We start from the raw sequence: 15,923 nt of genomic DNA, 5'->3' as shown, positions 1-15,923 counted from the left end.
AGTTTTCTTTGATGTTTTATCTGAAGTAAAGCAGATCAAAACTCTGAGGTCCTTTGTATTATGAATATTCCAAGCATTCTGAGAAGTGGCAGTAAAATAAAATTTCAGTGAGATCCAGTATGCAACTTATTCTGTATTATTTTGGCAGGCTTCCATTTGAAAATATGGATATATTCAAGGCTTGTGGGACATAAGAGATTTAGTAGTATTTCAGGCTCTTATTGTATAGAAATTAGGACAGGCTGTGTTTTGTCCAATTACTAAAATAATTCAGATTTTCTTGCAGTGAAAAACATAGAAATGGTTACCTTAAAATTTTCCTCTGTAAGGCCTTCTTCAGTTTTTGCATCTCTAATCATTGCTGCAACATATCTCTTCACCAAGTTTCTCATAACTTCCTAAGATATTTAATAAAAATAGCACTGATATTAAATAGCCAGTTGTGGTTTCTCTTTTAATTCCACACTGAAAATAAAATATTTCAAATCCTTAAATTGACATACAGCTATAAATAATAAGTGATTTACCTGGTACTGATGATGTCTTCTTAAATTATCAGCTGTCCGCCTCTGAAAAGGAAAGAGACATTTGCTTATTTGTCAATTAGCTTGTTTTACAAGAATTATAAGAGGACAGAAAAATAATAAATAATAAGAGAAGATAAGCATCAATATAGAAAATAAGATATAAATTAAAAGCTACAATAGAGGCAAAATCTTGTCAGAACCATAGAAAATTAAAATATGCATTGCTTGTCTAACAAATGTTAATGAATAAATAACCATAGATGAAAGAAAGCAGCAAATATTTATTTTGTGTTCACAAAAACAAAAAGGGAAGCCAGAGGTTAGAAAAAAGTGCAAGTGTTCATAAGAGCAGGAAACAAAGATGAATAAGGATAGATCTTAAAAAAAATAAAATTTAACTATGCCAAAATATGAAGATACTCATAACATCCTCTTAAGATTCTAAAGGAATTGGGTAATACCTATAATAATACAGGAAGGAAATTCTACCTTAAGACTAAGATAAGCCTATTATCATTGCTATACTTAGAAAAAAAAAATTAAAAAGTGACACTTTGGTAATACAATTAAAAAAATAAAATCAGAACAATACTCCTTTCAGATATTCTGACTATACATTTATAACTAAACAATAATCACTTGTTTTCCTAATAAGACAAAGGATTTTTGATTTTTACCATTTTAAAAAAAATTATTCCCCATAATAGTCCCATGAAAGCAGGTAAAATAACATTCTAATAAGAAATAAGTTAATGACTAAGTATGGAAAAGATACATATTTTATCTGGAGTGGGAATGGTTGGATATGATTCTCTACCGGCCATGAAAAATGTATTTGTGATTCAGGATGATTAGTATAATTCTAAGGAACAGATGGGACAGGATCTGGCTTGCTAAGTGCATATGAGTGAAAGCCACTAATTATTTTGAACACCATTCAATTTCTCATGAAATTTGTTGATTTTTTAATGTGATAAGAATATTTAAAACTCAAAGGAGTCTGAAAATAAAATTTTAAAGATGATAAGTTCTATAAGATTTACAATCAGAATCAATTTGATCAAATCGAATATGCAATGTTTAAAAATTAGCCACCAGATGGAGTTATTGGTCTCTTAATGAGACAGCCCCAAATCAATTCAAGATAATTAGCAATGGCATACACATGATACTTGGTATAAATAGGAAAAAGACTTGATCCTTCCAGTTTTACCTAAATCAGCTTAAATTTAAAGAAATAAAATAACTTCAATTTTATACCAGGTTCTTTAACAACATTCTTGCAAATATGATTTACCTAATTAATAGCCATTTGTACTATGCTAAGTATTAAGGATACAAAGAAACACAAAAACCATCTCTGGCTTCAAGAGTTTATACACCAATGAGAAGAAAAGATGCATGTGTGTATGTACATGTACAGATACATAAGACAGCAACACACACAAATAGGTGTATGTGGCTATAGATGTGTACGTGCATACATATGTAGATAAGATATGCAAATACACATATGCATTCATATATATGAGTACATATATTGTATCTACATATAAATGCACATATGTTTACATATATTTACAGGTCAATTTAAGATAATTATATATAATATGTATGTATATACACACATTTGTATGTGTCTACATGTGTGCATATGCATACACTATTATAGATAGTGTATATATGCACACATGTGTGTGTATATATATATATAAACTATGTATCCATACATCTGCATATAGTAGCATGTGCACAATATATGTATATATCTCATGCATGTAGACATACATGATGTTTATAGGCACATACAGCATAATAAAATCTACTCAATTACACCCTTTAGTAGAAATGGTAAATTTAATTTAGAAATAAATTTATATTTATTTATAATGTAGAACAAAGTATAGGATTACTAGTGATGTATTTTGGGGACAAAGACCCATTTAATTCTGGAGTTGGAAGAATCTTTAGAGGTCCCATAATTCAATCTCTGGTTTTGTAGATCTTATATATCTGAATCCTATAGGGCTGAAACAATGTATTCAAGGAAATACAACCTGTTAATAGCAAGGCAGAACAAGAACCTACACATCCCAATTCATAATCCAGTATTATTCAATTATGCAATAAACGAAGAAAAAAATAGTGCATTTGGAACATATAGTCCATATCCTTTACTTTCTAATCTCAATTCATCTTTAGTCAAAACCCAACTGCCTAATTAAATTCAATGAGCATTCCACTCAATTGGATTAGATTAAGTAAACATATTTGATGGTGGTTCCTATAGAGGTCAATCAGTTCTCTTTTTAAAGACAGAATTCTTAAAAATGCATAGTGAAATAGGTACTTCTCTTACTAAAATTTATCAATCAACATTGTTAATCAAATATTTATATTAAAGTCATTAAGCAGCATAATCCATTTTATAAGCAGCTTCTCTCTAGCCATACTACTAATAATAGCTAGCATTTATCTAATACTTTAATATTTGCAAAATACTTTACACATATCAAGTCATCTTCACAACAACTCTGCAAAGTAGGTTCTATTACCATTTTGACAGATGAGGAAATTGAGGCTGAGAGAGATTTAGTGACTTGCTCAGAATCACTATCCAATAAATGTCAGAGATTGAATTTCAACTCAGGTCTTCCTGACTTCTAGTCCAATGCTAAATACATTGCCCTATTTTACTGCCTCTTAAAATAGCAGCAACAACAAAACAAACAAACAAACAAACAAACAAACAAACAACAACAACAACAACAACAACAACAAAACAAAACCCAGAGGAAATAGAATATCCTAAAGAAAAAGATATGTTAAGTGAGACTTAAGAAACTTCTAAAAAGTGAAAGATTTACAGAGGATTTCTAGTTATCCTGGAGACAGTGCACAAGACCACCAAAGCTGTGGCCTAAAATGCTAACCATCGAGTAGGGACTCTTTTTTCAAACCTATCTCTTACTTTAGACAGATTCTATTTCTTGATTCTCTGCCATTCCTTCTCATTTTTATACTTCTTCCTCCACCCCACCATGGCACCTTCATCCCTAGTCTGAATAGGAGTGGTTGGGAAAAAGTAAGATTCTCTAGCCAAACACTGCTCTTGTCCCTAAGTAACAGGCCTTGTTGCAAAATGTCCTTGTGATATTGCCAATGCCCCTTCCCTTCAACTATTTTGAAAAAAATTCCTAGTTATGTTTTTATTGTAATATAATAAAATGGATGATTTACTGCCATAATGGGGGAGGGATCATAAAAGTGGCTAAACTCTCAGACACATATTTTAAGAGCATTGTATTAACATTTTCAAAATAGTTCTTTAAATATTAAAGCAGATTTTATTCACTTCTCATGAAAAGCCATATTTGCAATGACATTTTAAAACGCTCTCTCCCCTACCCTTGTAATTATTTATATTGGTTGTTAAAGCTATTTTTTTTTTTTTGCCTTTATGTCAAAAAGGCCTGTTCAAGGCCATTTATAAGGAAATGTGAATGGTCAGTTTAGATTAAAATTTCATAATCTGTAATCCAGATATTGCTTAAGGGTCTGTGAATTTAGATGGAGAGGAAAAAAAAAAGTATTATATACCACTGTGTACTCAGCACATAGCATAGTGTTTTAATAATAATCATCATTACTTATTTACATAGCATTTTCTATGATTAGACACTATGCTAAGTGTTTTACAAAGATTATCTAATTTATCCTCACAATGACTCTGGAAAATAAGCACTATTATTATCCCCATTTTAAGATGAGGCAACTGAGGAAAACAGGGGTTAAGTCAACACTTAATAAATGCTTCTTGAATGGCTGCTTAGACGTCCTGTTAATTAAAGTACTGTATACAAAATGGTCCTGGCAGTCTTATTTTTAAAGGGAAGAGACACCCACTCTGGTCTATGCTCTATGAATGTCAGTGACTTAGTGTAGCTTCAGTCTCATTATCTGGGATCAGAGAACAGAGGAATTTAAATTTCATCACTAATGCCAAAAGGAACCTCTCAGTGGAAATAAGACTGCTCAGAAATGTGTGATGATGCTGTGATATAACCTAGAGCTTTAGATAAAAGTGGTAAGTCATTTCAGAATAGGTAGGACTCCACAGCTATGGACAGAGGGCTCCAGGGAATAGTTTGTGACATTTTCTCTTTCTCTCTATCTCTAGTTATCTCCAGGTCCACTATATAGAATGTCAGTCTTACTTCATGCAGCTGATACCCTGCAGTCAATTTTCAGGGTAGTTCTTTCCCATTTCCTTTCTAGTTTGGTTTACTGCTGTTCTTAGGACCAATGAAGGCCTTAGGCTTTTTCATTCTTTCCTGCATTTCTCAAGGGAGGCCGCCTGCAATGTTCTGCTTTTCAAATAAAGCAATGAAAAAAAAAAGAAAGAAAAGAAAATATAATGGGGAAGTAGATGTTATAAAATGTTATAAAATTTTCCAGCTTGATTTTTTTGCATATTCTTTAGTAAAAACTAGCTATTGCTAAAATTTACAATTTAGTGAAATGACAACTAAAATGACCAAGCCTAGCATTATCAAGATGAGTATTTAGGACACTTTGCTTATGAAATACAGAATCTTTTCTCCAACCAAATAATTCATAAGCTTTTGATGTAGAATAGACAATCTCTTAAATACCTTCCATGCATACTAGTCTATGATTTCATCTCTTGAAGACAGGACTTTTGAGGTGGAAACAGGAATGGTGTATAACCTACATAAAGACTCTGTGAATCAAAGAGTAGAGAGGTATAGCAGAAGGATGATTTTCCTGAATTCTTCCCCTATTTCCACCCAGATCTGACAATTAAAATTTGTGAAAATCATGAATAGAAAGGGTAATAAATTTGAATAAATCCTTATCAAACACACCTCCCTCTCTCCCTCCATCCTCTCTTTCTCTCTCTCTCTCTCTCTCTCTCTCTCTCTCTCTCTCTCTCTCTCTCTATATATATATATATATATATATATATATATATATATGTATCGATCTGTCCAATCATTTATTTATACATTTATTTATTTGTTTGCTTATTTGTTGACTTTGAATCTTCAACATTTAAGATAATGCATTGTGCAAACTAGACTCTTAAGAAGAAAGAGTGACAAGTTCTTTGAATTCATTGGCATAATAGGTAAAGAAATTCCCTCCGCAAAGGAGTCCTGAACTTTTTTTGCCACTTATGAGCTTCTTGTTCACCACATTACTATGTCTCAATAAATTTTCCTTAAATTGAATTTATTTGAAATGTAATGACTATGCTCTGCACTCCTCTCTGCTCCCCATAACTATAATGAATTAAGCATTTCCATTCACCATCTTTAGTCCCCTAGTAATGAAACAATGCACAGATCTCTGTGAGGTGGCTAGACAGATGTAGGTGTACAGCCTGAGGCCAAACATTAAAGTGAACTCATTAGTTCCATGTGAAGATCAAACTCATACTCTGGGTTCTCTGTTGTCAAAGCTGTGTGTTAGATAGTACTGTTATAAAACAATAGAAATTCAAATATTATTTTGTATCCTAATCTAAAAACTAGACAGATTGTGTTTTATGGCTAGTGACCTTTGGCCAAAAGCATTAATGTTGAGATGTGGTATATTCTAATTAAAAATTCTTTCCCTCAAATAGAGCCTGTTCTTTAGGTTAATTGAAGTGTGAACACCTTATTATTTTGAACAAATAGATGCAGGCTTTGTCTAGGTTCTGTAAGGAAAAGGGGAAAAAAGTATATATAAAATTGATGAACACTAACAAAGGCTTATTTCTCTCCTGCTTCCCCCCTCTTATAGCCAAGGTAAAAATACTTTATTCAGTTCACTGAGAAAATGATTATTTAGAGTGGAAAAAATAGAAATAGAGAAAAAAGTGAATTATCCTTAGCCACACATTATGATGTGTTTATTGCCCCCAGCTCTTTACAACAGGTGCTAATAACAATCTCCTTCAGTGGAGGAGTTCATGATGGCTAGGTGGGAAACCATTCTGGATAATGGACTTCATTCAATAAAGGGCTTAAAGTTTACTGAATCTTTCTCCTTTAAAACATTCCAAGTCCCTTGGTTTCTAAAAAGAAGGCCAACTTCAAATTGCAAACAGGCAGATACAGTTTCAACAGTGTCAGCTGTGACCCATAAATGAACAGATAAGCTTGACAATAATCACATTCTGGAGTACAGCCAAATTACCAATATTGAATTGTTGCCCATTATAGCTTAAACCCTTGGCTAAGCTTGTAAAGTGCCAGAGGAATGGCAGTTGGAAGTCAGGTCACTGCAAATAGAGAAGGTAGAAGAAATGATTTCAGTTACCCTTGACTCTTTTCCTAGTCAATTCAGGGGGAATATGGATTTATAGGGCCACCATAGTAAGTAGCTGGCAGATTAACTAGCAGTGCAGGAATCAGTACTATATAAATCTTGGAACCAAGACTTTGGGTCACTAAGTACATTAGACTAAATCCAAGAATTAGAAACATGGAAAGTACATTGGAAGAGACCTCAGAGGCCATCTAATCCCATCCATACTTGAACAGTAAGACCCTCCACAATATGCTTGATAAAAGGATATCTAACTTTTAAGTAAAGACTGCCAGTGAAGGAGAACTCACTACTTTCTGAGGCAATCAATTTTGCTCTGATTATTTCAGGAGTGAAGAGGGGGACTTTACACTGTCACTACTCTGTAAAAATAGCGATTTCTCCACTTAGCTCTACAAAAATAGCATGAGATACATAAAGTACATTGCTAAAATTTAAAGCATTCCCTTTGAACAGCATTTCACTATTCTATTAATATAGTGAACCTGTCCAAAAAGGTAATAAATTTAGCCAGGTAGGACCTGGAATACTGGATTAAAGTACTACTTTTGGAATCAAAAAATCATTTGAATTCTGTACTTTTTCCCTTTCACATCAGATTGGAGAGACTTGGAAAAGACAACAGAAAAAATAAATGAATCAAAGTTATTTAAATTGCCCCATTTTGAGCATCTTTAAAATAAAGGAGTTACCTAAAAGATCAAAGAGAGAAAATGACCCATAAAATAGATAGATAGATAGTAATAGAAATGTCCTATACACTAAGGGTGGTAACCATAAATTGGAGAATAGCTGAACAAATGATGATTTAAGAATGCAATCCAAATTATGTTATTTGAATACTAAATAATGATAGGGATGGTTTCAGTGAAACTTGGGAAGACTTTATATGAAGTGATGCAGGATGAAGTGAGAACAAATGGGAGAATAAGTTTTACACTAACAACACAGCTAAAGCAAATAAATTTGAAAGTTTTCAGATGTTCATCAATCTCTGACTAGCCTTAGTTCCAGAGAAATGATGAAACAGTATATTGCTCTCAGCAGAGAGGCAGGTGAGGGACTAAGAGTACAGAATGAGCCATATCATTTAGACATGAAGACTGCAATAACTAATTTTTCTTGACTATACATATTAGTTACAAAGTTTGTCTTTCTTTTTTCAGTGTGGGGGGTCTTTAAGGGAGAAAAAAAACAATATTAATATAATAAAAATCTGGGCCTTGATGTCCAATCAATCCTAAATCTATGACACCATGAACTTGGAAAAGACTGAGGGTGATAAAAATCTTCAAGAGGATATCTGAAAGACCTTAGAGAAATTTTAGAGAAGGATAACTCTGCTTATGTTGTTTCTTTTATGTGGGACTAGAGAGACCTCCTGGAGAGAGGTAAAAAGAAATGTGATTAGTATTTGATGAAGATTAGGCAAGAGCTGAGGGTTAGGGAACAACAGGCAATCCAAATTTGTCAGCTGACTTGGTATGCTATTATCTAATTTCAAATGAATTCATAAGATACCAGAAACATACAAACTTCTTTTCCAAATAAAATATAAATAATTTTGAATTCTGATAGAATCTTGAGGACTTACAGTGTTTTTAGCTAGTATCTAACTTTAGTTTCAAGTTCTTATTGACACAATCCACCTTTTCTGCTTAGTGTGTTAATACTTAGTTTGTCCTAGACTATCCCAGTGACTCCCTGATTTATCAGTGGGAAAACTTAATTTTTTTGAACCTAGGCATACATTTACTCTTATTACAACTGGCCCAGCATTCTAGTTTGTTCAATACCTTTTTGGATCTCAACCACATTCTTACAGTTTGGAGTTTTTGCAAATCTGATAATCATAATAAGCAATCCTGAAAATCTCTATGAATAAAACTGTAAGTTAAAAGAACATTTGTGAAAAGTAAAATATTTTAATATCATTAGTCTTTAACATCTTATCAAAAATGTAACATTAGCATTTTTTCAGAATTTGGTTAAACAAATCACAAAAGAGCTCCATAAAGTGCCTACCTGGGAAGAGGGATCACATTTTAGAATGCTAGGAATTAAGGGGGTAGCACTAGATCCTAAGAAATGAGAATAGAACAGCCAGTTGGAGGAGAAAGGAAAAAGGGAAGGTGGAAGGTCTCCTTGTTGCTTCAATCAATATTCCTCTTTACAATTTTGCCCAGGACTAACCTCACAATGCTAGAACCCTATAATCAATTGTAAGGTTTTTTTAAAAATTATCTTTAAGAACAAGTAAAATGTTGATCATATTATCTATAATCCTGTATATATTATTATATGCACCACTCCTTGCCTTCATTAACATGCATAATTGTAAGTTGATTATATTTCCCTCTGTTGCTTTCAGATTGCCTTCCTTTCCTTATCATTGTTTTATCTCCTTTAACTTCTTATTCAACAACGTGTTTTCTTGTTCAACTTGCATTTCTCTCTTTTCTTTTCAACCTTTAAAAAAAAACCTTTTTCATAGTTAAGGAATGATAAAGTAACTATTCAACTCAAGTTACTTTTTCTGTAGATTGATGGAATTTGCTGATGAGGAGACTTTCAAAGTCCAGATGCACTGAAATCTGACCTTGGAAGATAACATGGAATAAATTCATATTTATTTAGCAGCCTCCACCTTTACAACACTATCATAATGGAGGGAAATAGAAACTGGCCAGAGTTTCTCAAGAGACCTCTCCTAATTCTGGGATGACTCTTCAAATTCATCTATCAAATTAATGTTACCAACTAAGTGGTTGAAAAATTAATGAGCTTATAAAAATATCATGGTATCATTGATGTATAGAGATCTAGATTGAAAATAATAATTTGCTATGCCAAAAGGAAGTATAACCATGAGTCTATAAAACAACTACACAGAAAATTAAAAAAAAAATCTCAAAAACTACTTCCCAAAACTAATTTATATTACTCTTGTATGTGTGAAAAAATTTTATTGTGATCAAAGAGTCTTATAGGTATTGTTACATTCATTATACTCAGAAACCTGATATAGGAGAAATTAGCAGGTAGATGAGATCATACCTTTTTCATAAAAGAGGTATATGAGACACAAGGAAACTATATGACCTCCACAAGAAGTTGAGGTAGCTAATTTATAAATGTAGGCCTCTGAATTCCTTGTGGCAATTTCTAGAAATTCATATGAAAGGGCATTTAAGTGCCACAGGGGATAGAGTGCCAGGCTCAGAGTCAGGAAGACTTTCCTGAGTTCAAATATAGCCCCAGAAGTGATCTATGCTGAAGAATGTTTAAAATCAATACAGTTCCTGCTCTCAAGGGGCTTACATCTATCTATGTTATACAACATGGACAAAATTAAATTCAAAGTATAAACAAGGCATTCACTGACTCTTTTAGGATCTCAAGAAAGGTTTTATAAAGGAAATACCACATGCATTGCTCTTTAAAGGAAGCTGGGCATTCTAAGGGGGGAGGTGAATTAAACCTGTACAAAGGAAGAGGGATGAGGGAGGGAATGGCATGCATGAGGAACCAACTAGGCCAGTTTATTTATGAGTAAAAGAGAGTAATGAGTTTGGCAACAGAGCTGTAGACAAACTGTGCAGATTCTAAATGACAAAGAGAGGTTGAATGTTGAAAAACCTTAAGAGAGTCTGGAAGATGGTGAATGTGTTGGTCATCACCTGGATGTTTGATTGAGGCCTCAAGATAATGCCATGGGAGGATCATCAGAAAAATCCTGGCAACACTTAGGAGAAAACTTAATGAGGGTGAGAGGGGTTGGGTCATGAAAGCTGTTTTTAAGTAATTGAAAGGATTAGACATGGTCTACTTGGCTTTAGAAGGCAGAAATAGAAGCAGTGATTGTACATTGTAGAAAAGCAAATTTAGCCTTTGCATAAGGAAAACTTCCTAATGATTAGAGCTATTCAAAAATAGAATAGGTTGATTTAGGAGATTGTGGGTTACCCTTCCACTGTAGTTCTCAAAGCAAATGTTTGATGATTTCCTATTGGGTTTGATATAGAGGAAAGTTTTGTTCAGATACAGAATGGAATAGATGGTCCCTTCTAATGCTCTATTATTCTATCACATTTTTATAAATATTCAATTCTCCATCTCTCTAATTACCTTAAATACAGTTTAGTAGCTGCATCCTCATTTATTATGTATCTAACATGGTTCAAAGCAAATGCTGTAATTTGGCAAAATTTCCGGGCAATCGAAAACCCTGTGATATTGCTGCTGGCAATAGGAGCAACGCACTTAGATCACAGTGGTGGGTATCACCTGGAAAACCACATATGTTATCATACTATCTGTTATCAGTGTTTGAGTAATATACATTATTACAAGAGAGTGGGAGAATGGTAGAAGTATTTATTGAGGCAATGGGAATGCTTAGTGGGCTTGCCATCCATAAAAACAAAGTAGGTTCATTTAGTTCCTTAGAGGTGTTTTAAAGCAAGAAAGGAGATTCTTTTACACACAACTGAAAGACATAAGGGAATGATATTAACATTCTGTATTCTTACCCCTATTGTTCCAAAACTTTCTGGTTTTCGTCTCATTTTTTTCTTGCACAGATGTGTCCAAATCCACTTAAGAAGGTACCAGAGAGACTTGGGACTCGGGATGACATTGAAGGGAGTAGGCAGAGTACCCCCTTCTTCAAAATAACTCATCCATAATTTTGTCCGAGCAAATTTCCATTCAATATCTGCATGATCCTAAAGAAAAGAACATGACAATGTCTGAGTGGCCTCCTAATTGCCAGAACAAGATTTGCACCATACTTCATAGTCACTAATTCCAATCGATGGTGAGTTTTCACTCTAATCTTCATTGTCCCTCTCTCTCCTCAACAGAGGAAGACATGATTCTTCCTGAGAACTACATTATGCTTTTGTTAGTCTGAGTTTAAAAAAAAAATACAACTAATTAAATCTCTTTTCTTTCCTTTAGTGAAATAGAGATATCTATTATTCAGTATTAAATGATTGGCAGTGATAAGGTATCAAATGAAGAAAAGCAGTTGCATTACCATTCAATGAAGAGATAATTTGCATCAAATTTAGATAGCTTTGGGGTGGGACTTAAGGAAATTATATGTGATAAATTATATCTATCAATCTATTTACAACATGATTATTATTCTTTATAGAAATCAATCCTATAACTTACATTTTGCATGATAATCAATTCTCTAATTTTAGAGAGATTTCAGTATACTAAGAATGTTATAGCTCCTTTTTGGTTCAAGGCTTCTCTAACCAAGAGATATTTAACAAAGCCCTGGCCAATTAATCCTGAATAAGATCATGTCCAGAAGCAGTACTGGAGCACATGGGCCTGAGACTTTGGTCTTCCTTAAATATTGTACATACAGTTTTTTGATTAACATCAGACTTCCCATAGCCAAAGGCTCATGCTTTCAGTTGCCTCATCTTTTCCCTAGGTAGAATAAATCTGAATTAAACTGACATTTTAGAAGGAGCAAAAGGATTAGAGCATGTTGAAAAATTAAAGTACTAGGCATTTTTATTGTTGTTTGGTCACTTCAATTATGTCAAACTTTTTGTGACCCCATTTGGATATATTTTGGCAAAGATAATGGAGTAATTTGCCATTTCCTTCTCCAGCTCATTTTATAAATGAGGAAATTAAGGCAAACAGGGTTAAATGACTTACCTAGCATCACACAGCCAGTGAGTATCTGAAGTCACATTTGAATTCAGAAACATGAGACCTCCTGACTCCAGATACTGTGCTCTATCAACTGTGTCATCTAGCTACCCAGTACCAGGCAGACTTTTATTTTGCTAAGTGTTGGATTTTGTGAATGTAATGGTATAATGAGCTTCCCATGAGGAAAGTCCTTTTTACCATCAAACTTCAATACTTGCTCTATAAGTTAGTAATTTTGAGTTGTTTGAGGCACACAGGGTTTAAGTAACTTGTTCAGAGTCAGCATATATCTGAGATAGAATTTTAATCCAAGTCTTCCTAACTTTGAGATGAGTTCTTTATGTACTTTGTCATGCTGTTCCTTTACAAAATTTATTCCAGAGACTCATTCACATAATTTGTTATCATTGAATTTAATATAAGATTCAGTTTTTAGACTCTAAGATAAGGCTGTGCTTCATTGTCACAATGATGTTCCTCCCAAAGATATTATGATTTATTGATGAAAGTAGTCTATTATATCACTGTCATCTAATTAAATAATAATGCAGAAATCAGGCTCATTTGTTTTCCTTGAAAAATAATGATGATCATTGCCACAATAAACCAATTTCTGTAATGGGAGGATTGAGCAGTTAGGACTAGGTACTAAGATCATTCTCAGATTTGTCCTTCTTGATGATTATACAGAACATGTGCAATAGTTCCTGCCTAATTCCCATCCAACATATGGATACTTGGAGTTCAGGTTTCCTCAACTGTTCATCCGATGCCTGCCAGAACACTTTGACTTTTTTCTTTTGTATTTATTCTTTCATGATTTGAGATGAACAATGTGGGAATCTCCAGATAACCAATGACAACTGGAGATCCAGAGAAGACATAAAAGATGCCTCTCATCATCAAATAGATTTGGTATCAAAACCTGCTAGAGTTAATGATCAATAGTAGAAGAAACATTTGCAATTAGAGAACAGTCTCATGAGAAAGTCAGGAGTTTGGCGGATCATCTTCCCAAATGATAGATGAATGTGCTATCCGTCAACCCTAGAAAGGATTTGAACTTGGAGAAATACACATACATCATAAAGACGTCATAAAGAGTAATAAGGACTTTGGAACCAGAATTTAGGTTCTATATCTTGGTTACTTGTTTGGATTGAAATAAGGCAGGAAAAAAACCAGGAAGCCTTGCAAATATTTTACATAACCCACCAAGAAAAATAAATTTTAACATGGTTTATGGATTAGGCTAACTAACCCTCTATTACACTTCTTAAACAAATAAACAACAACAACAACAAAAAGCAGCTTTATATATTTTGATCAAATGTAGATAATATTTAGAACAACCCAAGATCTGTAAATGTGGAGAAGATCTGCAACAATTATTAAGATGGCCCCTCATTGAGATTTGTACAGAGTACACAGTTACTTAATCAATAACTTTAAACTTCAACTTCAAACTAACAACAAACTTCAAACTTTTATTTCTTGGGTTAGCAGCAAGGCATGGTTTTAATAAGACTCGTGGGAAGTGAGGACATTATTTTGCTTTTCTTCTAATTACCTTCTTTTACAATCCTGAATTAAGGAATATGATAGTGGCTACAAGAAGGTAAAAGGAATAAGTAAAAAAAAAGGGGGGGGGTGGTTAAGATGGAGGTGATAGCAAGCTTCCTGGTTGTTTACCTCTTCTCTTTTTATGTCAGTTCCTCTCTATATCATATTGTGTTTCTCTCTGACCATCCTTACTAGGAGGTAAGTAGGTGTGAGGAAAGAAAAAAGTGATTATTTCTGAATTTATTGTCTAATTTCTGAGTTAAGATAGAGGCAGAAAGATGGGTTTATGAGTATAGTGAATTGTTATCATAGGTGGAGAATTCTGTAAGTTCTAAACTCTAATTTCAGTAGTAGCAGTAGTAATAATAGTAGTAGTAATAGTAATTGGAAGAATATTAATAGCTATAACTTATAAAGCAATTTAAGTTTTATAAAATGCTTTGCATATATTCTTAGGATTCCCTATTTCCAAGATCTTCTCTTCCTCTAAGGAATGGCATTTCAGCTTGGAAAGGGATTTGCTCATTATTCTTTTTTAATTTTTTTAGTTTTCTTTTCTTTTTTCTTTTTCTTTCTTTCTTTCTTTCTTTCTTTCTTTCTTTCTTTTTTTTTTTTTTAATAATTATAACTTTTTATTGACAGAACCCATGCCAGGGTAATTTTTTACAACCTTATCCCTTGCACTCACTTCTGTTCCAATTTTTCCCCTCCCTTCCTCCACCCCCTCCCCCAGATGGCAAGCAGTCCTATACATGCTAAATATATCACAGTATATCTTAGATACAATATATGTGTGCAGAACCAAATAGTTCTCTTGTTGCACAGGATGTTCATTATTCTTTAAGACTTTCCCTCAGCATCAGGACAAATTTTATGTTACTATTGTCTAATTTTACTTTCTGTATAGAGTAATTTTGGAGCTTGCTTGATCAATATATTTTTGGCAGGTGGGATGGCTTCTCTACATAAACTGTGATAATTAAGGGAGTTCTAAGCCTCTTCCTTTTCCCCCTTCTGACAAACAGAACTTGGATTTTGGAAATATAAGCTACCTAGAGGAACATGATATGGTTATTTAGATCATCAATATAATAAGGTATTATCCAGCCTCCCAATTATTCAGGGAAAATAGTGTTCTGAAAAATCTTTTATATCAGAAGTAAGTCAGAAAGTCTAGTGAATCCTATTACTTGAGATATTGTATGATACTACCACTCTCTTGGAAGCATTAGGTCTAGGAATCAATTCCTAGATAGGATTTTTTTTTGTGTGTGTGCAGAATTTCATCTGTGATAGGTAGATTATGGAAACCATTTTGTCTTCCCAAATACAATTCAGAATTGACTTTTTCTTCAAATAATTTTGGCACCAATATACAGGTAAAAGAATGGGAAAGACATTGACATTCCATTCAAATTATGTACATAAGACAATTTGGCAACTTGTGAATTAGATATTCAGAGTTCATTGTATATGTAAAACACTGCTTTATAAGATAAAATATATATGGAACAGAAGGACTTAATTGCTTTCTTTTTCTACTGAGATCTTTTGTTCACATGTACACATTAATTTAGGGGAAAAAAATCTTACTTGGCTATGCTATACAGAACTTGCAAATCTTTCTTTAAGTGCTATGACCTTGAAATTATAGGTTATATCTGCTCCCCCTTTCTATATTATTTTCTCTTATTAGAATTTAACCTCTTTGAGAGCAAAACTGAATGAAAAAAGAAAAGAATTAGACTTGTTCTTATAAAATTCTATAATTTCACTTTGTCTTCTTAAACTTGTCATTCCTGAAAGTCA

The 15,923-nt window shown here is 33.2% G+C and overlaps 1 protein-coding gene across 1 annotated transcript in view; it reads right to left on the bottom strand.

Moving 5' to 3' along the window:
• TRPC4 (transient receptor potential cation channel subfamily C member 4) overlaps window positions 1–15,923 on the bottom strand; it is a 280,213-nt gene that overhangs the window by 3,869 nt on the left and 260,421 nt on the right. The window contains exons 8-10 of the mRNA XM_051987405.1: window positions 11,399–11,593; window positions 528–569; window positions 309–398 (exon numbers count right to left, since the gene is read on the bottom strand). Coding sequence (XP_051843365.1) covers window positions 309–398; window positions 528–569; window positions 11,399–11,593 — 327 coding nt within the window. The remainder of the gene's footprint in view (window positions 1–308; window positions 399–527; window positions 570–11,398; window positions 11,594–15,923) is intronic.

This window comes from Antechinus flavipes, chromosome 3 (genome assembly GCF_016432865.1).
Source record: "Antechinus flavipes isolate AdamAnt ecotype Samford, QLD, Australia chromosome 3, AdamAnt_v2, whole genome shotgun sequence".
NCBI lineage: Eukaryota > Metazoa > Chordata > Mammalia > Dasyuromorphia > Dasyuridae > Antechinus > Antechinus flavipes.
The sequence above is the reverse complement of the archived record's forward strand: the minus strand, read 5'-3'. Positions and strand labels throughout refer to the sequence as shown.